At 38.4% G+C, this 27,361-nt stretch overlaps 1 protein-coding gene across 1 annotated transcript in view; it reads left to right on the forward strand.

The window, feature by feature from the left end:
• Positions 1 to 27,361, forward strand: part of MTMR8 (myotubularin related protein 8) — a 107,810-nt gene that overhangs the window by 47,893 nt on the left and 32,556 nt on the right. The window contains 1 exon segment of the mRNA XM_071212967.1: positions 12,019 to 12,027. Within this exon segment, the coding sequence (XP_071069068.1) occupies positions 12,019 to 12,027 (9 nt within the window).

Below are 27,361 nucleotides of genomic sequence, written 5' to 3' on the forward strand. Positions count from 1 at the left end.
CTCTCACTTCTTCTATTTAACATTGTCTTAGAAGTACTTGCTCGAGCACTGAGGCAAGAAACAGATATAAAGGCATTCCAATTGGAAAGGAAGAAGTCAAAATTTCATTATTTGCAGATGACATGATCCTATACATAGAAAACCCTGAGAGGTCTACAACAAAGCTTCTAGAACTCATTAATGAGTTTAGTAAAGTCATGGGTTAAAAGATCAATGCGCAAAAATCAGTAGCATTTCTCTACACCAATAATGAGCAAGCTCAGGAGAAAATCAAGAAACAAATACCATTTACAATAGTCAATTAAAAAATCAAATACATAGGAATAATTTTAACTAAATATGTAAAAGACTTATATACAGAGAACTACACAACACTGTTCAAGGAAATCAAAGAAGACCTAAATAAATGGAAGAATATTCCTTGTCCATGGATAGGAAGACGAACTATTATTAAGATGTCTATCCTACCAAAAATGATCTACACATTCAACACAACCCAATAAAAATCAACACAACATTCTTTAAGGAACTAGAAAAACTATGAAATTTATTTGGAAAGGAAAGAGGCCCCGAATAGCCAAAGACATATTGAAGAAGAAAAACGAAATTGGAGGAATCACACAACCTGACTTCAAGTCATACTACAAAGCTATAGTAGTGAAAACAGCATGGTATTGGCACAAGGAGAGACACAGAGACCAATGGAACCGAATTGAGATTTCTGATATAGATCCACATATATATGGTCATATAGTATTTGATAAAGCCACCAAACCCTTTCAACTGGGAGAGAATACACATTCAACAAATTGTGCCTGGATAACTCGATATCCATATGTAAAAGAATGAAAGAGGATTACCATCTCACACCTTATACAAAAATCAACTCAAGGTGGATTAAACACCTAAATATAAGAAGCAAGACCATAAAGACTTTGGAAAGCAGTGTAAGGAAGAGTATACAAGAACTTGTATTAGGAAATGGCTTCATGAACTTCACACCAAAATCATGAGCAGCAAAAGAAGAAATAGATAAATGGGACTTCCTCAAAATTAAAGCCTTCTGCACCTCAAAAGTGTTTGTCAAGAAAGTGAAAAGAGAGCCTACACAATGTGAGAAAATATTTGCTAACCATATATCTTATAGGAGACTTATAACCTGCATATATAAAGAACTCCTATATCTCAAAAAGAAAGACAAACAGCCCATTTTTAAAAACGGGAAAAAGATTTAAATAGATACTTCTCGAAAGAAGAAATACAAATGGCTAAAAAGCACATAAAAAAATACTCCAAATCTCTAGCTATCAGGGAAATGCAAATAAAACTACAATGAGATACCATCTTACTCCCATAAGATTGGCAACTATGATGAAAACAGAAAACTACAAATGCTGGAGAGGATATGAAGGAATAGGAACACTCATCCACTGCTGGTGGGAATGCAAAAGGATCCAGCCATTATGGAGTTTGGCAGTTTCTCAAAAAACTAGCAATAGTTTTGCCATATGACCTAGCAATTCCAATTCTGGGTATATACCCAATAGAACTGAAAACAAGGACACAAACCAATATATGCACACCAATGTTCATAGTAGCATTGTTCACTATTGCCAAAAGCTGGAATCAACCCAAATGCCCATCAACAGATGAATGGATAAATAAATATGGTATATACGTACAATGGAATATTACTCAGCTATAAGAAAGAATAAAGTACAGACACACGTGATAACATGAATGAATCTTGAGAACCTTATGTTGAGTGAAACAACCCAGGCATTGAAGGACAAATACTACATGATCTCAATGATATGAAATAAACAAATCAAGCTGCCTCAGAGAGCTAGAGACTGGATGATTGGCTTAAAGGAAATTGGGGGGTAGAAGAAGAATGTAAGCTGACACTTACATGGGTGAAATCTATGATAAGCTGGAGGTAAGTATTTGTACAAGGAAGGGATAAAATGGGGGAATAGGGTTACCTTTGGGTGGAGCTTTGCAGGCTTGAGGGGTGCTAGGGATGGGCAGATGGGTAATATTGCCCAAGAAATTGTGGGGAAGGTGGGGCAACATACAAACATAGGTGATTGTCAGGTATTTGGTAGAGAGTATAATGCTGAGAAAACTTTTTCAAAAATATAATAAGGAAGGTTACCTGTTTAAGATGCCTAAAGGGAATAATCTGATGCAGGACAGGCTCCTGGGGAGTATGTGAATGCTCATTTTGCCATAGTGGGTTATATCATTGGATAGAGACCCATATAATGAGAGTGAAGGTTTACCCAAATCTTGGGGAGGACTGATGTCCTCAAATACGGAGAACTGTATCTCTCAAGAGAAATGGTGGCTCCCAGTTCATTAGGGCAGTTAAGCATGTCAAGCCCTCAACACTGTTGCAAGGATCTCTGAACATGGCCTTTCAAGCAATGAAGATTGACTGTCATGTGGGCCCTAATGGGAGGGGGAAAGAGATATTGAATAGATGGAACCAATGTAACTGTGCAGGCAATAGAAGTGTTCCACAAGAGTATACAAGGATGGATATAAGACATGTATAGTTACACCAAAAATATATAGGGGCTGATAAGCTAAAAGGTAAATCATAATGTAAAACATAAGATAACTAAAACCTTAGGAAATTGTATAGTCTAAAATATAAACCACAATGTGAACACAAATGTTACCTTGTTTGAAAGCTATTGTCTCAATAACTGCACATCAGTTTCAGTAAATAATGTATGAATATGTTAAAAGATCATTGCTGTGGAAGTGAAAAGGCTTTATGTTGGATATGTGGGAGTATTGTATATTGTATATATGAATTACTGTGATCTAAAACTTTTGGGAAGATAAGCTTAATAATTAGAAAAAAGAAAAGAAAAAGGACGTAGACACTGAGGAAGAGATGGAAGGAGTTGCCTTGCCAATTTGCATACAGTGCAACACTTATTGCAGTCATGGAAGGCAAAACATCAAAAACAAAGCTTTTGCATATTAAAATTTTTTTATACCCCAATTTATTTTTACCTTAATTTTTCTAAATTAATATATATTCTATATCTAACGGTTAAACTCTTCACTATATTCCAATTTTCTATTAATGGAACCTGGCAATATATTGGGCTTCACTTCTCAGGAAGTTTTGTATCACAGAGAGGTTCAACAATGGCATAGGAGGAATACTGGAGTGGTATCTTATTGACAGGAGACACGTGATTGGCAGGGAGTTCTCCAGGACATATATCCAGGGTACATAAAAATGTTTGGATATTTTCATAGTGGTTACAATTAAAAACACAACTGAGGGAGTGCTGTCTAGCCAGGGGAGCTCTATCACAGTCCCTAAAGTAACAGCAACAACCTCCCAAGTGCAACGGCAAAGACCAAAAAGAATCAAGGTCTAACAATAAGCCCTTGATACTAATGACTATGTTTGTGAGCCTGTGCACCTGAAATAAGAACAAGGCCTAGAGCTGCAGGGTGCCTAAGAGTTACCTCCTGAGAGCCTCCGTGTTGCTCAAATGTGTCCAGTCTCGAAGCCAAACTGAGCATGTAAATGCTTTGCCTTCCCCCCAGCATGGGATATGACTCCCGGGAATGAGCCTCCCTCTTCCTGAGGGATTACTACCAAGTACCAGCTAATGATGTATCTAGAAAATGACCTTGAATAAAAGGGTCAACTCGGACCAGCAGAATATCTCAATGTGCATATAATACCAGGAGTTAAAAATGCTTTTGACCTGAATCAAAGGGGGAAATGGAAAGGACAAATGAGTTTATATGGTTATGAGTCTCCAAAAAGAACCGGGAGGTTATCAGAGGGGTTGCCCTTATGCACAACTCAGCAGAGGCCCAGAGACAGATAAAGTAGATACAACCCTGGGTATTGGCACTTCTGAGGGCTACAGAGACCCACAGGTTCTATGGTCATGGCAGATGGAGTTCAGTGCCATGTCAATTGGTCCTACTTTGGAGTTTGTGCTTCTGTGTGATGGAGCTGGACTCAGATGTGATCTTTGTTCACAAGCCTCTCCTGTTACTTTTACCGGAACTGTAGTTGTTGCTGGGGTTTAATGTATACCTAGGAGACCTGAATCTCTGGACTGACCATGTGATAGCCAGGCCCTGAGCCTCGACAGACTTGCAACTCCTACACTCTGGTTTACTGGACTTACTCCACTCACCTAACATGGAGGTGAAGAAGGTCAACCACCACATCAGGGAGGCAAGACTGCCTGCAACTGAAAGCAGGAGAATTCCTTCCAGCATCCATGTGGAATCTAAGCCCCCTCTTGATATAGATGTGGAGTGGACACATTCATTCTAAGGTCCACAGGATGGAGGAATAGAGTATGGATTAGAGTGGACTTACTGATATTCTATTTATGAACTATTGTGATTAGTAATTGAAGAAAATGTGGCAGTGGTGTGGAGAAAGTGGCCATGGTGGCTGCTGGGGATAAGGAGTGGAAGGAAGAGATGAGATGTGGGGGCATTTTTGGGGGTTGGAGTTGTCCTGGGTGGTGCTGCAGGGACAGTTACCAGACACTGTATGTCCTCCCATGGCCCACTGGGTCGAATCTGGGAGAGTGTGGGCTATGGTGTGGACCATTTACCATGAGGTGCAATGGTGCTTAGAGATGTATTCACCAAATGCAATGAATGTCCCATGATGATGGAGGAGATTGTTTTTGGGGTAGGAGTAGGGCGAGAGGGGTGGGGGATATATGGGGACCTCATATTTTTTGAATGAAATATTAAAAAATAAATAAAGACAAAGTATACTAAAAAGATAAAAAAAATAAAAATTAAAAATAAAAATAAAAAAATAATGTCAAAAATGTAGCAAAAAAAAAATTTAAGACAAACAGCTCTATTTAAAAATGAGCGCTTTTAAAAAATGCTTTTCTGGGTGCAGGCCGCGGTGGCGAGAGGCGGACGCCGGAGCTGGGCCGGGCCGCTGTAGCGAGCGGAGCCAGGTGGAGCCGGGTCAGGCCGCGGCGGGTACGGAGCCGGGCGGGGCCGGTTCAGGCCGCGGTGGCGGGAGGTGGACGCGGGAGCTGGCTGGGCCGCTGTAGCGAGCGGAGCCGGGCGGAGCCAGGCCAGGCCAAGGCGGCATAAGGAGCCGGGCCGGTCCAAGCCTCCGCGGCGGGTGGAGCCGGGCCTGCGGAGGGGTTTCTGTTCTTTTTTTTTTATTTATTTTACTTTATTTTATTTTATTTTTTTTTTTTTTTTTGGAGCATCTGCAGTACTGGGGAGTTCGTGGGCCCTGGGCGGCCTATTGGGGGTTTGTGGGAAGGGAGGTGCTTGCAGACCCATTTGGGCAGACAGACGGGGGGTTTTAGGGCAAAGCGGGGGGAAGTTGTTGTTTTAGATAGTGTTGCAATTGTGACACGTGTATACCTGTATCTCTCTTCTCCCTATCCGTTCCCCACCGTTTGCCCATCCTCTTTTTCTTTCTTCCTTTCTTCATGTTTTTCTTTTTTCTTTATTATAATTAGTTTTTTTTTTTTCGGTTTTCTCTTTCCCTCTTGTCCCTCATCTTCCACTTATTTTTATTTTAATTCAAGTATACAATAGGTGCTACAGGGAACACCTCACATTTGCTGGGGTTTCCGATCCTCCACTGCCTCATTTCTGTGTGAACTGATTTAGGCTACCTATACTATCCCCCTTCCCCTGCATCTTGATATCCACTATCATCTACTGTCTCTCCTATATTCCACCCCCAACCTCCCGTTCTTTGATCCACAAAGTGTCTAACTCTTAATTTCTAATACCTTTGTTCTGTTTTCTGTCTATTATCCACTCTTGAAACTATTACCTCTCCTTTCTTTCTCCCTCTCTCATGAAAACAATAGCTTTGTAGTTCATACCAAATTCCTCCCAAATTCAGTCATCTACTTCATAAAAGGTACTCTACCTACAGATATAACTCTATACAATCTACATGAATCTAACCTCCATCCTTCCAGATCTCATATTCTTGCTTTGTTAACATACATCACCAATACAACTTTACACTTTTCCCTTGCTTACACAATTGCCTTTCCCCAACACTAATACTTTCCTCTAAAGTGAACTTAACCAACAACAAGTAACTAGAATAAGAAAAAAAATCTGACAAAGAGAAGATATAACACCTATGCAAAAATAACAACTAATTAACCTCCAAGAGCAGACAAAGAAGCTAAGGAACTGATTAAATTCGTCAAAATAAAGAGATGACCAGAAAGCAACAAAAATCTACAAACCAAACCAATAATCAGGAAAACATGGCTGAATCCAATCAACAAACCAATAATCACGAAGGGGAGCAAAACTTGGCACAAGCAATGAAAGATCTTAGAACATTTATCACCGACAAATTTGATGCAGTAATGAAAGAGGTTAACAACATGAAGATATCACTTGGAGGGGAAATTGCAGACATACGCAAAAACATAACAGATATGATGGGAATGAACACCACAGTTCAAGAAATCAAAAATACACTTGCAGCAAATATCAGCAGACTAGAAGAGACAGAGCAGAGAATTAGTGATGTGGAAGACAGTACATCAGAAATCAAACAGATAGTAGAAGGGGTCAATAAGAAGATAGAAAAAATCCAATTAGGATTTAGGGACCTGAATGACAATGCAAAACGCTCAAACATACGTATTATAGGCATTCCAGAAGGTGAAGAGAAGGGAAAGGGGTCAGAAAGAGTGTTGCAGGAAATAATGGCTGAAAACTTCCCAAATCTACTGAAAGAGACAGATGTACATATCCAAGAAGCACAGCGCACTCCACAAGTCATAAACCCCAACAGGCCCACCCCAAGACATATACTTGTCAAATTATCCAATGCTCAAGACAAAGAGAAAATCCTAAAAGCAGCAAGAGAAAAGAAAACCATCACATACAAGGGAAGCTCCATAAGATTAAGTGCTGATTTCTCTTCTGAAACCATGGAGGCAAGAAGACAGTGGTATGATATAGTCAAGGTACTAAAGGAAAGAAATTTCCAACCAAGAATATTTTATCCAGCTAAACTAGCATTCAAATATGATGGAGAGTTCAAAATATTCGCAGACAAACAGAAACTGAAAGAGTATACCAACAAGAAACCTCCCCTTCAAGAAATTCTAAAGGGAGTGCTGCAGGAAGAAAGGAAAAAACAGGAAAGGCAAAGTTGGAGGAGAGTATAAGACCAACAACAACAACAAAAAAGACAAAAAAAAAATACAAACAAAATATGACAAACACAAATCCAATCAAAGTATGGCTAACACAAATAATTCCTTGATAGTAATAACACTGAATGTCAATGGATTAAACTCACCTATCAAAAGATTCAGACTGGGACATTGGATAAGGAAATATGACCCATCCATATGCTGTCTACAAGAGACACATCTTAGACCCAGAGACGCATGGAGATTGAGAGTGAATGGCTGGAAAACAATCATACAAGCTAACAATAACCAAAAAAAGGCAGGAGGAGCTATATTAATATCAGACAAAATAGACTTTAAATGTGAAACAATTGTGAGAGACAAAGAAGGATACTACATTTAGTGAAAGGGAAAATCTGTCAAGAAGATCGAACAATCATAAATATCTATGCCCCTAACAAGGGTGCCTCTAAATACGTCAGGCAAACGCTGGAAAAACTAAGTGAAAGAATAGATACATCTACAATTATAGTGGGGGATTTTAATACACCACTATCAACTCTGGACAGAACATCTCAAAAGAGAATCACCAAAGAAACAAAACATCTGAATAGTATATTAGAGGAGCTCGATCTAATAGACATATATAGATCGCTACACCCAAACACAGCAGGATATACATTTTTCTCAAGCGCACATGGATCATTCTCCAAGATAGATCATATGCTAGGCCACAAAGAAAGGCTGAACGAATTCAGAAAGATTGAAATCATACAAAACATTATCTCTGACCACAGTGGAGTCAAGCTAGAGATTTGCAAGGGACAGAAGCCCAGATTTCACACCACGATTTGGAAATTAAACAGCACACTCTTAGAAAAACAGTGGGTCAAAGGGGAAATCTCAAAAGAAATCAATGACTACCTTGAAACAAATGATAATGATAACACAACATACCAAAATTTATGGGATGCAGCAAAAGCAGTACTGAGAGGGAAGTTTATAGCCATAAATTCATATATCAAAAAAGAAGAAAGAGCAAAAATTGAAGAACTAACTGCACATTTGAAGGAATTAGAAAAACAACAACAAAGCAACCCAACAGGAAGAAGAAGGAAGGAAATAACAAAGATAAGAGCAGAACTAAATGAAATAGAAAATAAGAAAGCACTTGAACAGATAAACAAGACCAAGAGCTGTTTTTTTGAGAAGATTAACAAAATTGACAAACCTTTAGCAACACTAACAAAGAAAAAAAGAGAGAAGATGCAAATACACAAAATAAGAAATGAGAAAGGCGATATCACCACTGACCCCACAGAAATAAAGACTATCATAAGAGGATATTTTGAAAAATTATATTCCAACAAAAATGACAATCTAGAGGAAATGGACAAATTCCTAGAAACACATAAACAGCCCATATTGACAAAAGAAGAAATTGATGATCTTAACAAACCAATCACAAGCAGAGAGATAGAATCAGTTATTAAAAATCTCCCAACTAAGAAGAGCCCAGGGCCAGATGGCTTCACAGGTGAATTCTACAAAACATTCCGGAAAGAACTGACACCAATCCTGCTGAAACTATTCCAAAACATCGAAACAGAAAGAACGTTACCCAACTCCTTCTATGATGCCAACATTACCCTAGTACCAAAGCCAAACAAAGACATCACAAGAAAGGAAAATTACAGACCAATTTCTCTAATGAACCTAGACGCAAAAATACTTAACAAAATACTTGCTAATCGTATTCAACAACACATTAAACGTATTATACACCACGACCAAGTGGGATTCATCCCAGGTATGCAAGGATGGTTCAACATAAGAAAATCAATCAACGTAATACACCATATAAACAGATTGAAGGAAAAAAATCACATGATTATATCTATTGATGCAGAAAAAGCATTTGACAAAATACAGCACCCTTTCTTGATAAAAACACTCCAAAAGGTTGGAATACAAGGGAATTTTTTGAACATGATAAAGAGTATATATGAAAAACCTAAAGCCAATATTGTTTACAATGGAGAAATCCTAGACTCCTTCCCTCTAAACTCAGGAACAAGACAAGGATGCCCACTGTCTCCGCTCCTATTTAACATTGTCTTAGAAGTACTTGCTCGAGCACTGAGGCAAGAACCAGAAATAAAAGGCATTCAAATTGGAAAGGAAGAAGTCAAAATTTCATTATTTGCAGATGACATGATCCTATACATAGAAAACCCTGAGAGATCTACAACGAAGATTCTAGAACTCATAAATGAGTTTAGTAAAGTCGCAGGTTATAAGATCAATGCGCAAAAATCAGTAGCATTTCTGTACACCAATAATGAGCAAGATCAGGAGGAAATCAAGAAACAAATACCATTCACAATAGTAAATAAAAAAATCAAATACTTAGGAATAAATTTAACTAAAGAGGTAAAGAACTTATACACCGAAAACTATACAAGATTGTTCAAGGAAATCAAAGAAGACCTAAATAAATGGAAGACTATTCCTTGTTCATGGATAGGAAGACTGAACATTATTAAGATGTCTATCCTACCAAAACTGATCTACACATTCAATGCAATCCCAATAAAAATCAATGCAGCCTTCTTTAAGGAACTAGAAAAACTAACTATGAAATTTATTTGGAAAGGAAAGAGACCCCGAATAGCCAAAGACATACTGAAAAAGAAAAACGAAATTGGAGGAATCACACTACCTGACTTCAAAACATACTATAAAGCCACGGTGGTGAAAACAGCATGGTATTGGCATAAGGAGAGACACATAGACCAATGGAATCGAATTGAAAGCTCTGATATAGAACCTCACATATACAACCACATAATATTCGATAAAGCCACCAAACCCTCTCAACTGGGAGAGAGTGGCCTATTCAACAAATGGTGTCTGGAGAACTGGATAGCCATATGTAGAAGAATGAAAGAGGATTACCATCTCACACCTTATACAAAGATCAACTCAAGATGGATCAAAGACCTAAATATAAGAGCCAAGACCATAAAAACCTTAGAAAGCAGTGTAGGGAAACATCTACAGGACCTTGTAATAGGAAATGGATTTATGAATATCTCACCAAAAGCACGAGCAGCAAAAGAACTAATAGATAAATGGGACTTCCTCAAAATTAAAGCCTTCTGCACCTCAAAGGAGTTTGTCAAGAAAGTAAAAAGGGAGCCCACACAGTGGGAGAAAATATTTGGCAACCATATATCTGATAAGAAACTTATAACTTGCATATATAAAGAACTCCTATATCTTGAAAATAAAAAGATAAACAACCCATTTAAAAAATGGGAAAAAGACTTAAACAGACACTTCTCCGAAGAAGAAATACAAATGGCAAGAAAGCACATGAAAAAATGTTCCAAATCTCTAGCTATCAGGGAAATGCAAATCAAAACTACAATGAGATACCATCTTACACCCATAAGATTGGCAGCTATGAAAAAAACAGAAGAATACAAGTGCTGGAGAGGATGTGAAGGAAGGGGAACACTCATCCACTGCTGGTGGGAATGCAGAAGGATCCAACCATTCTGGAGGACAGTATGGCAGTTTCTCAAAAAACTAGCCATAGATTTGCCATATGACCCAGCAATACCACTGCTAGGTATATACCCAGCAGAACTGAAAACAAGAACACAAACCGATATATGTACACCAATGTTCATAGCAGCATTGTTCACTATTGCCAAAAGTTGGAATCAACCCAAATGCCCATCAACAGATGAGTGGATCAATAAAATGTGGTATATACACACAATGGAATACTACTCGGCTGTAAGAACAAACACACTACAAACACATGTGATAACATGGATGAATCTTGAGAACCTTATGTTGAGTGAAGCAACCCAGACATTGAAGGACAAATACTACATGACCTCAATGATATGAAATAAACAAGCTGCCCTAGATAGCAAGAGACTGAACGATAGGCTTACAGGAAATCGGAGGGTGGAGGAAGGATATGAGCCGATGTCTGCAGGGGTCGAATTTAAGACGAGATGGTGGTAAGTATGAACACAAAGAAGAGATAAAAGGGGGGCAAGGGGTTGCCTTTGGTTGGGGCTTTGCGGGTTTGAGGGTGGCTGGGGAGGGACGGATGGGTAACGTTGCCCAAAAGTGGGGGGAGGGAGGGGTAGCATACGAACACAGGAGAGGGTCAGGTGTTGGTGGAGAGTAAAATGCCGAGAAAATCATATCAAAATATAATAAAGAGGGTTACCTGTTTAGAATGCTCGGAGGGGAGGGTCTGATGCAGGACGGGCTCCTGGGGAATGTCTAAATGCTCATTCTGCCAGAGTGGGTGACACCATGGGGTAGAAACCCAAGTAGTGAGAGTGGGGGTGGACCCACATCCTGGGGAGGACTAATGCCATCAAATAGAGGGAACTGTATCCCTCGAGAGAAAGGGTGGCTCCCAGGGCATTGGGGCAGTTGAGTAAGTTAGGACCTGAACACTATTCCATCTATCTCTGGAAGTGGCTCCTCAGGAAACGGAGGTTGGCTATCACTGAGGACACCAAGGTGGAAGGGAAAATGGACGTTAAATGTGTGGAACCAAAGTAAATGGGGGGTAAGAGAGGAGTTTCTTGAGAGTACACAAGGATGGATATAAAACATGTAATATTACACTATAACATATAGGAGATGACAGACTGATAATGTAAACCATAATGTAAAACATAGGATAACTAAAAATGTAAGGAACTGTGTATCCTAAAGTATGCACCACAATGTAAGCACACATGTCACCTTGTTAGAAAGCTAATGTCTCAGACTCTGTACATCACTTTAAGTAAATATGATATGAATAGGGCGTAAGAGTATCACTGTGGAAGGGAAAAGGTTTTCTGGTGGATGTGTGGGAGTGCTGTATATTATATATATACATTGCTGTGGTCTAGGACTCCTGTGAAGAAAAGCTGAATAATTGGGGGGGGGGGGGGGAAAGAAAAAGATAGGATGTGGAATTTTTTCAAGTCAACATTCTTTATCTAAGTTCTTTATCTAACTTTATCCAAGTTCTTTATCTATCCTTTAAGCTCATCGCTATATGCCATTCCCTAGTAAGGGACCATGAAATTATATTGGGCTTCAAATTTCGGGGAGTTCTGGATCACAGAGTGTTTCAACAATGGCAATGGAGGGATACTGGTATGGGATACCAATGACAGGTGATATATGGCTGACAGGGAGCTGTACAGAACATATGTCCAGGGTGCATGGTAATGTTTGGATATACTCATAGTGGCAACAATTAAAAACCACAGTAGGGGGGGTACTGGGTTCCTGGCCAGTGGTGCTCTGTCGTGGTCCCTAGGGGAGCAGCGACAGTCTCCCATGTACAGTGGCGGGGTCCGGGAGGGAGTGAGGGTTCAACAGTGAGCCCCGGATGCTAATGACTATGCTTGTGAGCTGATAAACCTAAAATAAGAACAAGGCCTAGAACAACTTTGTGCCTGGGAATTTCCTCCTGTCAGCCTTCATGTTACTCAAATGTGGCCAGTCTCAAAGCCAAACTCAGCATGTAAATGCAATGCCTTCCCCCCAGCGTGGGACATGACACCCGGGGATGAGCCTCCCTGGCAACGAGGGACCACTATCAACTACCAACTGATGATGCAACTGGAAAATGACCTTATACGGAAGGTTCAATGCGGATCAGCAGAATATCCATGTCTACATAAAATACCATGACTTTAAAATGCTGTTTGACCTAAAGTAAGGGGGAAATGGAAAGGAGAAATGAGTTTATATGGCTACGAGTTTCTAAAAAAGAGTCTGGAGGCTGGCAGGAGGTTTGCCCTCATGCACAACTGAGCTGAGTCAGAGAGACAGATAAAGCAGATACAACCCCCAGATATTGGTTCCTTTGAGGGCTAAAGAGACCCACGGGAGTTATGGTCATGGCCGATGGGGTTAACTACCAGGGCAGATGACCCCTCTTTGGAAATGGTGTTTATGTGTGATGAATCTGGACTCAGATGGGATCTCCTTTCATAAGACTTTCATGCCAATGTGCTGGAGGTGCAGTTAATGTTGGGGTTTAAGATATATTTAGGGGATTTGAATCTCTGGACTGACAATGTGATAGCCAGATCCTGAGCCTCAACAGACTCCAGCACCTACAATCTGATTTATTGGACTTACCACACTCAGCTAAGATGGAGTTGAAGAAGGACAACCACCACACCATGGAGCCTAGAGTGATTACAACTGAAAATGGGAGGATTGCATCCAGCATCCAGGTGGAATCTGACCCTCCTCTTGACATAGAGGTGCAATGGACACAACCAATCCAATGTCCACATAGAAGAGGTGGCATTGGAATGGGAAAAGTGGACATAGTGGACGAAGGGTATGGGGAAAGGCAGGAAGAGATGAGAGGTGGAGGCGTCTTTGGGACATGGAGCTGCCCTGGATGGTACTTCAGAGGCAATCACCGGATATTGTAAATCCTCACAGGGCCCACTGGATGGAATGGAGGAGAGTATGGGCTATGATGTGAACCAATGTATATGAGGTGCAGAGGTGCCCAAAGATGTACTTACAAAATCCAATGGATGTGTCATGATGATGGGAACGAGTGTTGTTGGGGGGGGGAGAGGGGGGGGTGGGGGGATGGGGTTGAATGGGACCTCACATATATATTTTTAATGTAATATGATTACAAAGTCAATAAAAAATAAAAAAATTATTAAAAAAAAAAAAAAAAAATAAAAAATAAAAAAAAAATAAAAATGAGCAAAAAACTTGAATAGGGAAGTTTTCCAAAGAGGAAATACAAATGGCCAACAAGCACATGAAGGAACTCTCAACAATTTTTCTTTTAGAGAAATGCCAGTCAAAACCACACTAAGATATCATTCCACACCTTATAGAATGGCCATTACTAAAATAACAGTAAACCATGAGTGCTGGAAAGGATGTAGAGAAACAGCAACACACAAGTGTCGGTGGGACTGTAGAATGGTACAGCCTCTGTGGAAGAGAGTGTGTCTGTATCTAAAGAAGTTGAATATAAAACTGCCATATGATCCACCAATCCAGTTACTAGGAACATATTCAGAAGAACTGAAAGCAAGGTCATTAACAGACACTTGCACACTGGTGTTCAAAGCATCATTATTCACAATTTCTAAAATATGCAACCAGCCCTAGTGTCCATCAACCAATGAATGGATAGACAAAATGTGCTATATACACACACAATGGAACATTATTCATCAGTAAGAAGATATGAAATCAGGATACATATGACAACATGAATGAACCTAGAGAATATTATGTTGAATGAAATAAGCCAGACACAAAAGGACAAATATTGTATGGTCTCACTTGTATGAATTAAATACAATTAATAAATTTATGGAGTTAAGCTTTAGAGTATACATTACTAGAAAATAGAAGGTGGGTTGAGAATAAGATAATGATATATATATATATATATAACATTATTAATATATATTATTAATATATAACATTATTAACATTATTAATAAGGTTAATTTTTAAAGTATGGAAATGAATAGAGTTGAAAATAACACATTATAATAAGCATAACCAATACTGCTGATTTATAAATGTGATTGTGGCTGAAAGAGGGGCAGTCTGCAAGAAAATTTCAATTGAAAGGAAACTGGAAAATAATCTAGGGAATATAGAACGTAGTCATTTCAGTGGTAGGTGAAGACTGTGGCTAATAGTATAAATATAAGAATGCCTCTCTTTTTTAAAATTTTTTCATTATCTTTTTTTTTTAAAAAAAGGTCACAAAAAGTGTTTCATTGAAAAATATGACATTCCCATAAACCCCACACTTTTACAAAGTGCTAAGAATATGGTGATACACAGGAAAATTACAACTAATGTAATTTATGGATGGTAGTTAATAGTAATATTGTAATATTTTGCAGCAATAGCAAGAAGATATTTCAGTACTGAGGAATAACCATAGAGGGGTTTAAGGGGACATAGGGTTTTTCCTTTTGGAGTAATGAGTATATTTTGAAATGGGCTGAGCTGATGACAGCACAACCTTGTAAAGAAAACGATTGCCACTGAGTGTACATTTTAAATGGATTGTAACAAAGCATGGGACTGTATAACACAGGGAATCCGGTGGAGGAGGATGAATTGTGGTTAACAGGACAAATATGAGAATGTTTTCTCCCAAACAATAACAAATATATACTAGTAATATAGGGTGTTAATAATTGTGGGAAAAGTTCACCAAATTAATATATGGGCTATAGTTAGTAATATTTTGATGATATTCTTTCATAGTTTTGTACAAATGTTTCATGACAAAACAAAGTGGCTGTGGAGAGGTGTATGGGAATTTTGTATGATGACATGCATATGTTTTGTAAATACACTTTTATCATGCATTGAACTGAGAACTGCCAAAGAACACCATCTGCTGGCAGAACAAGGAAGTTCACTCAAGAAAATTAAAAATAAGTAGGAGAGGCTTTTTCTGGCCTCTGTAGCTTCCCTCCCCAAAGCCTAAGAAACAACTCTACAACAAATTACTGGGTTCAGTGCCCAGTTTTGAACAACCAACAGAACAATCCTAACAATCCAGATAGAACCAATAATCAAAGAACAGTGATAATACACAGTCTCCTATGAATAAATCCCTACAAGAGAGAAAGAAATTGAGCATCTGAGTAAACTACTTCCTAATCAGATGCCTAGATGTCAGCAAAAAATCATGAACCATACTAAGAAAACAGGAGACATAGCCCAAGAAAAGGAAAATATCAATGCCCCAGAAGAGATGCAGAATTTGAGAGAACTAATCCGTAAGATGTACACAAATTTCCAAATCAAATTGACTTGAAAGACAATATGGTTAAATAGATAAATGATATAAAGAAGACTTTGAGTGAGCACAAACAAGAATTTGAAATCCTAAATGGAAAAGTAACAGAACTCATGGGAATGAAAGACAAAGATGAGCTCAAAGACACATATGAGGCATACAAGAGCAGACTCAAATGAGTATAAGAAAGAATAAGTGATACCAAAGACAGAACAGCTAAAATTGAAGAGAGAAAAGAACAGAGAGTGTAAAGAATGGGAAAAAATTAAGCAGGGGCTCAGAGAGTTGAATGACAACACAAAACACAGCAACATATATGTCATGGGAGTTCAGAAGGAGAAGAGAAAGGAAAAGGGGCAGAAAGAGTATTTGAGGAAATCATAGCTGAAAATGTCTCAACTATCATAAAAGAAATGAACTTACATGTCCAAGAAGCACACTACAGGTATCCCAAGCAGAATAAATCCAAATAGACCTACTCCAAGACACATACTACTCAGAATGTCAGATGTCAAAGGTAAAAAGAAAATTCTCAGAGCAGCAAGGGAGAAGCAAGCCATCATATACAAGGGATGTCCAGTAAGATTTAGTGCAGATTTCTCTTCAGAAATCATGGAGGTGAGAAGACAGTAGTATGATACAATTAGGATATGGAAAGAGAAAACTGCCAGCTGAGAATTTTTTAACCAGCAAAATTGTCCTTCAAATATGAAGGTGAGTATAAAATATTCACAAACAAACAGAAACTAAGAGTTTGCAAAAAAAAAAAAAAGAATCCGCTCTTTGCAGGAAATATTAAAGGAACCCTTAGAACTTGAAAGAAAAAGACAGGAGAGACAAGCTTGTAGGAGAGTATAAAAGAAAGAATAGCAGAAAGGATAATCAAGAGAGCAAAAAGACAGATAAAAATAAGATATTACATATGAAAACCAAAGAATAAAATAGAGGAAGTAAATAGTGCATTTTCAGTAATATCATTGAATGTGAATGAATTACACTCCCCAATAAAAAGATACAGGCTGACAGAATGGAAAAAAAAAGTGAACTATCCACATGCTGCTTACAAGAAACTCACCTTTGGCCCAGGGATACAAACTGGCTGAAAGTGAAAGGTTGGAAAAAGATACTCCACATGAATAGCAACCAAAAATGAGCAGGGGTAGCTACACTAATATCATACAAAACAGACTTTAAATGCAAAAAAGTTATAGGAGATTCAGAAGACCATTACATATTAATAAAAGGGACAACCCACTAGGAAGATTAAACAGTGAGAAATATCTATGCATCTAACCATGGTGCCCCAAAATACATGAGACAAACTCTGGGAAACTGAAGGGAGAGAGAGATATCTCTACAATAATCATTCGAGACTTCAACACCCAACTTACATCATTAGATAAAACAACTAGACAAAAGAACAACAAGGAAACAGAAAACGTGAGCAATATGATAAAATAATTAGGCCTAACATGTACAGATCACTGCATCCAACTTTAGTGGGTTATACATTCTTCTCAAGTGCCCAAGGATCTTTCTCCAGGATAGACCACATGTTAGGGCACAATGCAGTTCTCAATCAATATTAAAAAATTGAGTTTATACAAAGCATCTTCTTAGATCATAATGGAATGAAACTGGAAATCAATAATAGACAGGAAAAAAGTAAGTTTGCAAATGTGTGGAGGCTGAAAAACACACTCCTAAATAATCAGTGGATCAAAGAAGTTGCAAGTGAAATGAGTAAATATATTGAGACAAATGAAAACAAGATCACAACTTATCAAAACTTATTGGGTACAGTGAAGGCAGTCTTCAGAAAGAAATTTATAGCTCTAAATATCTTTATTAAAAAAAGAAGAAAGAGCTAAACTCAAATATTTAACTGAACAACTAAAGAAATTTAGAGGAAAAAAAAGCAAACCAATCCCAGAAGAAGGAGAAGGAAACAAATAATAAAGATTAGAGTAGAAATAAATTAAATAGAGAAAAAAAAGAGAAAATCAACCAAACCAAAAACTGATTCTTTCAGAAGATCAATAAAATGGACAAACCCCTAGCTAGACTAACAAAAAAAGAGAAGATGCAACTAACTACAATCAGAAATGAAAGGGGGAAAGGTACAACTGACCCCATAGAAATAAAAATAATCATAAGAGGATATTATGAAAAACTGTATACCAACAAACTAGACAACCTAGATGAAATTTAAAAAAATTCCTAAAAACACACAACCAACTTACACTGACACTACAAGAAATACAAGAACTTAACAAACCAATCATGTTTAAAGAAAGTGAACACATCATCAAAAATCTCCCAGCAAAGAAAAGTCCCTTATCAGATGGCTTCACAGGTGAAGTATACCAAGCATTATGAAAAGAATTAACACCAATCCTGTTTAAACTCTTCCCAAAATACTGAATAAGAAGGAAAATTACCCAACACATTTTATGAAGCCAATATCACACTAATACCAAAACCAGAGAAAGACACTACAAGAAAATTACAGATGAATCTCTCTAATGAACATAAGATGCAAAAATTCCCCACAAAATACTTGCAAATCCAATCCAACAGCATATCAAAAGACATATACATCATGACCAAGTGGGATTTATTCCTGGTATGAGTGCCAATTCAACATAAGAAAATCAATCAATGTAACACACCACATTAGCAAATTGAAGGGGAAAAAACAAATGGTCAACTCAATCGACTCAGAAAAGGCATTCAACAAAATCTGACATCTTTTTTGATAAAAACACTTCAAAAGTTAGGAATAGAAGGAAATTTCCTCAATATGATAAACCCATGGTCAACATCATACTCAAAGTTTGAAACACTTTCCCATTAAGATTGGGAAAAAGACAAGGATGCGTTCACCATTGTTATTCAATAATGTACTAGAAGTTCTATCTAGGGCAATTAGACAAGAAAAAAAAAATTAAAGGCATCCAAATAGGAAAAGAAGTAAAATTCTCAATGTTTATGTATGACATGATCCTGTACTTAGAAAATCCTGAATTATACACAACAAAGCTACTTGAGCTAATAAATTAGTTCAGCAAAATGGTAGGATAAAAGATAAACACACAAAAATCAGTAATGTTTTTATACATTAGTACTGAACAATCTGCGGAGATGATCAGGGGGAAATCTCCATTTTCAATAGCAACAAAAAAGACTCAAATACCTAGGAATTAATTTAACCAAACAAGTACAGGGCCTATATGCAGAAAACTACAAAACAATGCTAAAAGAAATGTAAACTATAATCCATGCAGTGTAACAGTGCTCCAAAATGTATTCATCAAATGCAATGAATGTGCCACACTGATGAAAGAGGTTGTTGATATGGGTTGAGTGAGGGGAAGTGGGGTATATGGGAGCCTCTTATATTTTTTAATGTAACATTTTGTGTTATCTGTGTATCTTTAAAAAAATAAAAGAAAGAAATTTTAAAAGATCTAAACAAACAGAAAGACATTCTGTGATCATGGATTGGAAGAATAAATAAGATTTCAATCTTACCCAAACTGATTTATAGATTCAATTCAATACCAATCAAACTCTGAACAGCTTACTCGATGTAGTAAGAATTTCACTGCCTGTCCTTGAAACATATTACAAAGCTACAGTAGTCAAAACAGCATGGTACTGGTGTAAATATAGACACATCAAACAGTGGAACAGAATTGAGAACCCAGAAATAAACTCACATCTATACAATTGACTGGTTTTTGACAAACCTACTGAGTCACTATTAATGAGACAAAATAGTGTTTTCAACAAATGGTCCTGGGACAACTGGATATCTATAACCAAAAGAATGAAAGTTGACCCCTATCTCACTTCCTATACAAGAATCAACTCAAAATAGATCATAGACCTAAATATAAAAGGCAGGACCATAGAACTACTAGAAGAAAATGTAGGGAAACATCTTCAAGAACTTGTAATAGGTGGTGGTTTCTTGGACCTTACACCCAAAGCATGCACAACAAAAGAAAAAATAGAGAAGTGCGACCTCCTCAAAATTGAACACTTTTGCACCTCCCAGGACTTTGTCAAAAAAGTGAAAAGGTAGTCCACTCAATGAGAGAAAATCTTTGGAAATCACATGTCAGATAAGGGTTTAAAATCCAGGATATATAAAGAGATGTTACAACTCAACAATAAAAAGACAAATGACCCAAAGAAAACAACCAGGTGTCCATCAACAGATGAATGGATAAATAAACTGTGGTCTATTCACATGATGGAATATTATGCAGCTATAAGAAGAAAGGAAGTTGTAAAACATATAACAACATACTCATCAGAATGTCAAATGCCAAAGACAAAGAAAGAATGCTGAGAGCAGCAAGAGAAAAGCAGTGAGTAACATATAAGGGATACCCAATAAGATTAAGTGCTGATTTCTCACCAAAAACCATGGAAGCAAGAAGACAGTGGTATGATATATTTAAGATACTACAACAGAAAAACTTCCCAAGAATCTTTTTTTTATAAGAAGGAAATTGTTTTCCTTTATTTTTTTTAAATATTACATTCAAAAAATATAGGTCCCCATATACCGTCCACCCCCCTCACCCCACTCCTCCCCCCATAACAACAATCTCCTCCATCATCATGAGACATTCATTGCATTTGCTGAATACATCTCTGAGCACCACTGCACCTCATGGTCAATGGTCCACATCATAGGCCAGTATTGAAGCCAAACTCAGCATGTAAATGTGTTGCCTTCCCCCCAGTGTGGGACACGACTCCCGGGGATGAGCCTCCCTGGTGCTCAGGGATTACTACCAAGTACCAGCTGATGATGTAACTAGAAAATGACCTTGAATAAAAGGGTCAACTCGGACCAGCAGAATATCTCAGTCTATATATAATACCAGGAGTTAAAAATACTTTTTGACCTGAATAAAAGGGGACATGGAAAAGACAAATGAGTTTATATGGCTATGAGTCTCCAAGAATCTTTTATCTGACAAGATTGTCTTTCAAAATTGAAGGCAAGATTAGAATATTCACAGATAAACAGAAACTGAGAGAATTTCTAATCAAGAGACAAGATTTGCAGGAAATGTTAAACAAAGTGCTAGAGACTGAAAAGACAAGAGAGAGGGGCCTGGAAGAGAGTCTAAAAATGAAGTTTATATCAGTAAAAGTAACCAAGAGTCAAAAGAGTGGGGAAAATAAAATGACAGATAAACTCAAATAGGAATAAACTTAATCAATGATGTAAAACACTTGTATTCAGAAAACTGCAACTCACTGTTAAAAGAAATTTTAAAAGTCCTAAATAACTGGAAGAACATTCCATGCTCATGGATTGGAAGACCAAATATTATAAAGATGTCAATTCTATGCAAATAGATATATAGATTTTGTGCAATCCTGATAAAAATTCCACCAGTATTTTTTTAACTGAAATATTATCAGATTTACTTGAAAGGGTAAAGGGTCCTGAATAGACAGAAACATCTTAAAAAGGAAAAACAAACTCTCATCTCCAGACTTTAAAATATATTACCTAGCTATAGGGGTAAAAACAGCATGTTGCTGGCATAAAGACAGACACATAGACCAGTGGAACCAAATTGATGGTTCAGAAACAGATCCTCACATGTATGGTTAAGAGATTTTTTTACTAGCCTGTCAAACCCACACAACTTGGGCAGAAAAGTCCATTCAACAAACAGTGCTGGATATCCATAGCCAAAATAAGGAAAGAGGACCCCTATCTCACATGTTATCCAAAAATTAACTCAAAATGGATCAAAAACCTAAATATAAAAGCAAGAACCATAAAACTTCTAGAAGAAATTAAAGGAAAATATATTCAAGCCCTGGTGGTAGGTGGTGAATTCTTAAAGGAGATAAGAGGAGGACTGAGATGAACTACTTCAATTAGCATTAATGTAAAAGTGTCAAAATGTATAGAGTGGATGGTAACAAATGGAGAGTAACAGCTAGTTTCTAAATGGGAATGTGCCCGAAAGTGATAGTTTAGGGATGTAAATACCAATTAACCAAATGCTAGAGAATAACCTAGCAACTGAATAGCACAGTAAACCAAGAGGTGAATGAGAATTGTAGTTGATGGCACAGATGCAAGAGTGTCCTTTGTGAGCTAGAGCAAATGCACATCACTACTGCAGGGTAGTGGGAATGTGTAGAAGCATGGGGAAAATACAACTGGATGACCTATGGACTGTGGTTAGCAGTAAAACTGTAATATGCTTGCATCTATGCCAAAGATATACTGTTGATAATGGGGCAGTAAGGAGAATGTGTACCAAATTTACACTATGGACATGGTAACAATCAGATGATATTATTATTTTTTGTGTGATCCAAGTATGTAATATTTTATTTTATTCATTTTTTTAAAATACTACATTCAAAAAATATGAGGTCTCCATTCACCGCCATCACCCCCACCCCACCATTCCCCCACAGCAACACTCTCCCCCATCATCATGACACATCCATTGCATTTGGTGAGTACAACTCTGGACATGGCTGCACTTCATGATCAATGATCCACATCATACCCCCTACTCTCCCACGTTCCATCCAATGGGCCATGGGTGGATCTACAATGTCCGGTAACTGTCCCTGCAGCAACACCCAGGACAACTCCAAGTCCCGAAAATGCCTCCACATCTCATCTCTTCCTCCCATTCCCTGCACCCAGCAGCCACCATGACCACTTTTTCCACACCAATGCCACATTTTCTCGATTACTGGCCACAGTAGTTCATGAACAGAATATCAGTAAGTCCACTCAAATCCTTACTGTGTTCCTCCTTCCTGTGGACCTTGGATTGGTTGTGTCCATTCCACATCTATGTCAAGAGGGGGCTTAGATTCCACATGGATACTGGATGCAATCCTGCTTTCAGGTGTAGGCACTCTTGGCTCCATGGTGTGGTGGTTGACATTCTTCAACTCCACGTTAGCTGAGTGACATAAGTCCAATAAATCAGTGTGTAAGAGCTGAAGTCTGTTGAGGCTCAGGGCCTGGCTATCATATTGTCAGTCCAGGGATTCAGATCCCCTAGATATATCTTAAACCCCAGCATCAACTACAATTCCACTAAAGTAAAAGGGAAGGCTTGTGAAAAGAGATCACATGTGAGTCCAGCTCCATCACACAGAAACACCAACTCCAAAGAAGGGCCAACTGAAATGGCAGTAAACTCTATCTGCCATGACCATAAATCCTGTGGGTCTCTTTAGCCCTCAAAAGAACCAATACCTGGGGTTGTATCTACTTTATCTGTCTCTGAGACTTTGCTCAGGTGTGCATAAGGGCAATCCTTCTACAACCACCAGACTCTTTTTTACAGACTCATAACCATATAAACTTATTTGTTCTTTCCATTTCCCACTTAATTTAGGTCAAAAAGCATTTTTAACTCCTGCTATTATATGTAGACAGGGATATTTTGCTGGTCCACGTTGAACCTTTTATTCAAGGTCATTTTCTAGTTACGTCATCAGCTGGTACTTGGTAGTGATCCCTTGGCACCAGGGAGGCTCATCCCTGGGAGATATGTCCCATACTGGGGGGAAGGCAGTGCATTTACATGCTGAGTTTGGCTTTGAGACTGGCCACATTTGAGTAACATGGAGGCTGTCAGGAGGGAAGCCTTAGGCACAGTGATGCTCTAGGCTGTGTTCTTATTTCAGGTGTATAGGCTCAGAAGCATAGTCATTAGTATCAGGGACTCACTGTTGAAACCTCATTCCTTCCTGGTCTTTGCCGTTGCATCCAGGGGACTGCTGCTGCTCCCCTAGGGACCATGACAGAGACCCCCTGGCCAAGAACCCAGCACCCCCCCAGCTGTTGTTTTTAATTGTTTCCACTATGAGTATATCAAAACATTTCCATGCACCCCAGACACAGGCCCTGTATAACTCCCTGTCAACACTAAGTCCCCTGTCAATAACATCCCTTACCAGTATTCCTCCACTGCCATTGTTGAACCACTCTGATCCAAAACTTCCTGAAAAGCAAAGCCCAATATAATGCCAGGTTCCCTTAATACTAAAATGGAATATAGCAATGAGTTTAAAGGTTAGATATAGGATACATATTGATTTGGAAAAATTCTACCTCCTATCTATTTCTTTTCGTTTCTCCTAATTATTGAGCTTCTCTTCACAAGAGCCATAGATCACAGTAATTCATATATACAATATACAGTACTCCCACATATCCAATATAAAATCTTTTCCCTTCCACAGCAATAATCTTTTAACATATTCATACCATATTTACTGAAACTGATGTACAGATATTAAGACAATAGCTTTCAAACAAGGTAACATTTCTGTTTACATTGTGGTTTATACTTCTGCTATACAATTTTCTAAATTTTTAGTTATCCTATGTTTTACATTACAATTTACATTATTAGTCTGTCGAACCCTATATGTTTTTGGTGTAATATTACATGTTTTATATCCATACTCGTGTACACTTGTGAAACACTTCTATTGCCCTCACAGTTACGTTGGTTCCATATATTCAATATCTATTTCCCCCTCCCCTTGGGGCCCACAATGACAGTCAATCTTCATTTCTTGAGAAGCCATGTTCAGAGATACTTGCAACACTGTTGAGTACTTGACTTGCTCAACTGCCCTAATGCCCTGGGAGCGACCATTCTATTGAGAGATACAGTTCCCTCTTTGATGGCATTAGTCCTCCCCAGGATGTGGATATACCTTCACTCTCATTATATGGGTCTCTACCCCATGGTATAACCCACTCTGGCAAAATGAGCATTCACATATTCCCTAGGAGTCTCTCTTACATCAGATTATCCCCTTTAAGTATCTTAAACAAGTAACTTTCCTAATTATATTTTGAAAAGATTTTCTCAGCATTATACTCTCAACCAACACCTGATATTCTCCTATGTTGCCCCACCCTCCCCCCAATTTCTTGGGCAATATTACCCATCCACCCATCCTTAGCCCACCTCAATCCCACAAAGGCCCACCCAAAAGTTACCCTATGCCCCCATTTTATCCCTTCCTTGTACACATACTTACCTACAGCTTATCATAGATTTCACCTATGTAGATGTCAGCTTACATCCTTCCTCTACTGCCTGAATTCCTGTAAGCCTAATTTCCCGTCTCTAGCTCTCTGAGGCAGCTTTCTTATTTCATATAATTGAGGTCATGTAGTATTTGTCCTTCAATGCCTGGGTGATTCACTCAACATAAGTTTCTCAAGATTCATCCATGTTATAATGAGTGTTTGTAGTGTATTTGTTCTTAAAGCCGAGTAGTATTCCATTGCATGTATATACCACATTTTATTGATCCACTCATCTGTTGATGGGCATTTGGGTTGATTCCAACTTTTGGTGATAGTGAACAATGATGCTATGAATATTAGTGTGCATATATTGGTTTGTGTCCCTGCCTTCAGTTCTGCTGGGTATATATCCAGCAGTGGAATTGCTGGATATTATGGCAAATCTATGGTTAGTTTTTTGAGAAACTGCCAAACTGTCCTCCAGAATGGTTGGATCCTTCTGCATTCCCACCAGAAGTGGATGAGTGTTCCCATTTCTTCACATCCTCTCCAGAATTTTTATTCTTATGTTTTTTTCATAGTTGCCAGTCTTGTAGGAGTAAGATGGTATCTCATTGCAGTTTTGATTTGCATTTCCCTGATAGCTAAAGATTTTGAGCATTTTAAGTGTTTTTTAGCCATTTGTATTTCTTCTTTGAAGAAGTGTCTGTTTAAATCTTTTTCCCATTTTTTAAATGGGTTGTTTATCTTTTTATTTTCAACATATAGAAGTTCTTTATATATGCAAGTTATAAGTCTCTTATCAGATATATAGTTGCCAAATATTTTCCCCCACTGTGTAGGTTCCCTTTTTACTTTCTTGACAGACTCCTTTGAGGTGCAGAAGGCTTTAATTTTGAGGAAGTCCCATTTATCTGTTTGTTCTTTTGCTGCTCGTGCTTTGGTGTGATGTTCATGAAGCCATTTCCTATTACAAGGTCTTGTAGATGTTTCCCTACACTGCTTTCCAAGGTCTTTATGGTCTTGGCTCTTATATTTAGGTCTTTGACCCATCTTGAGTTGATCTTTGTATAAGGTGTGAGATGGTAATCCTCTTTCATTCTTCTACATATGGCTATCTAGTTCTCCAGGCACCATTTGTTGAATAGGCCATTCTCTCCCAGTTGAGAGGGTTTGGTGGCTTTATCGAATATTATATGGCTATATGTATGAGGTTACATATCAGAACTTTCAATTAAATTGCATGAGTCTGTGTGTCTCTCCTTATGCCAATACCATGCTCTTTTCACTACTGTAGCTTTGCAGTATGTTTTGAAGTCAGGTAGTGTGATTCCTCCAATTTTGTTTTTCTTTTTCAATATGTCTTTGGATATTCGGGGCCTCTTTCCTTTCCAAATAAATTTCATAGTTAGTTTTTTTAGTTCCTTAAAGAAGGCTGTGTTGAATTTTATTGGAATTGCATTGAATGTGTAGATCCGTTTTGGTAGGATAGACATCTTAATAATATTTATTCTTCCTATCCATGAACAGGGAATATTCTTCCATTTATTTAGGTCTTCTTTGATTTCCTTGAACAGTCTTGTGTAGTTCTCGGTGTATAAGTAATTTACATCTTTAGTTAAATTTATTCCTAAATATTTGATTTTTTTATTTACTATTGTGAATGGTATTTTTTTCTTGATTTCCTCCTTATCTTGCTCATTATTGGTATACGAAATGCTACCGGGAGGAGAGGGGCAAGATGGCGGCTGAGTGAACTTCCCTGTTAGGGTCTCCTGCAGGGAGTCGGCTGGGCAGCATTGGAGACTCTTTGGGACCAGGTTGTTTCGGGATTTTTGCTCGTCTGGAGGTGTCTGGACATCGATTTGGAGGGAAGGTAACAGAGAGGATCCATCTGTGAAATACACACAGAGATCCTGGCTATGTGTGGAGGATTCCCTCCTTGGGTAGGCAGAGCCGAGGCATCTAGCACCGCAGAAGCGGGGGGAGCCGGGCCGAGCGGCGGCGGCGGCAGGCGGAGCCGGGCCAAGCCGGAGCAGCCAGGGGAGCCGGGCCAAGCCGCGGTGGTAGTGTTTCTGTTCTTTGTTTTTTTTGTTGTAGTTTTTTGTTTTTTGGTTTTTTTTTGAGCCTTTGCAGTACTTGGGAGTTCATGGTCCTGGGCGGCCTACTGGGGGGTTGGTGGGAAGGGAGGTGCTTGCAGACCCATTTGGGCAGACAGACGGGGGTTTTAGGGCAAAGCGGGAGGAATTTTTGATTGCAGACCCAAAC

The sequence above is a fragment of the Dasypus novemcinctus genome, chromosome X (genome assembly GCF_030445035.2).
Source record: "Dasypus novemcinctus isolate mDasNov1 chromosome X, mDasNov1.1.hap2, whole genome shotgun sequence".
Lineage (NCBI taxonomy): Eukaryota > Metazoa > Chordata > Mammalia > Cingulata > Dasypodidae > Dasypus > Dasypus novemcinctus.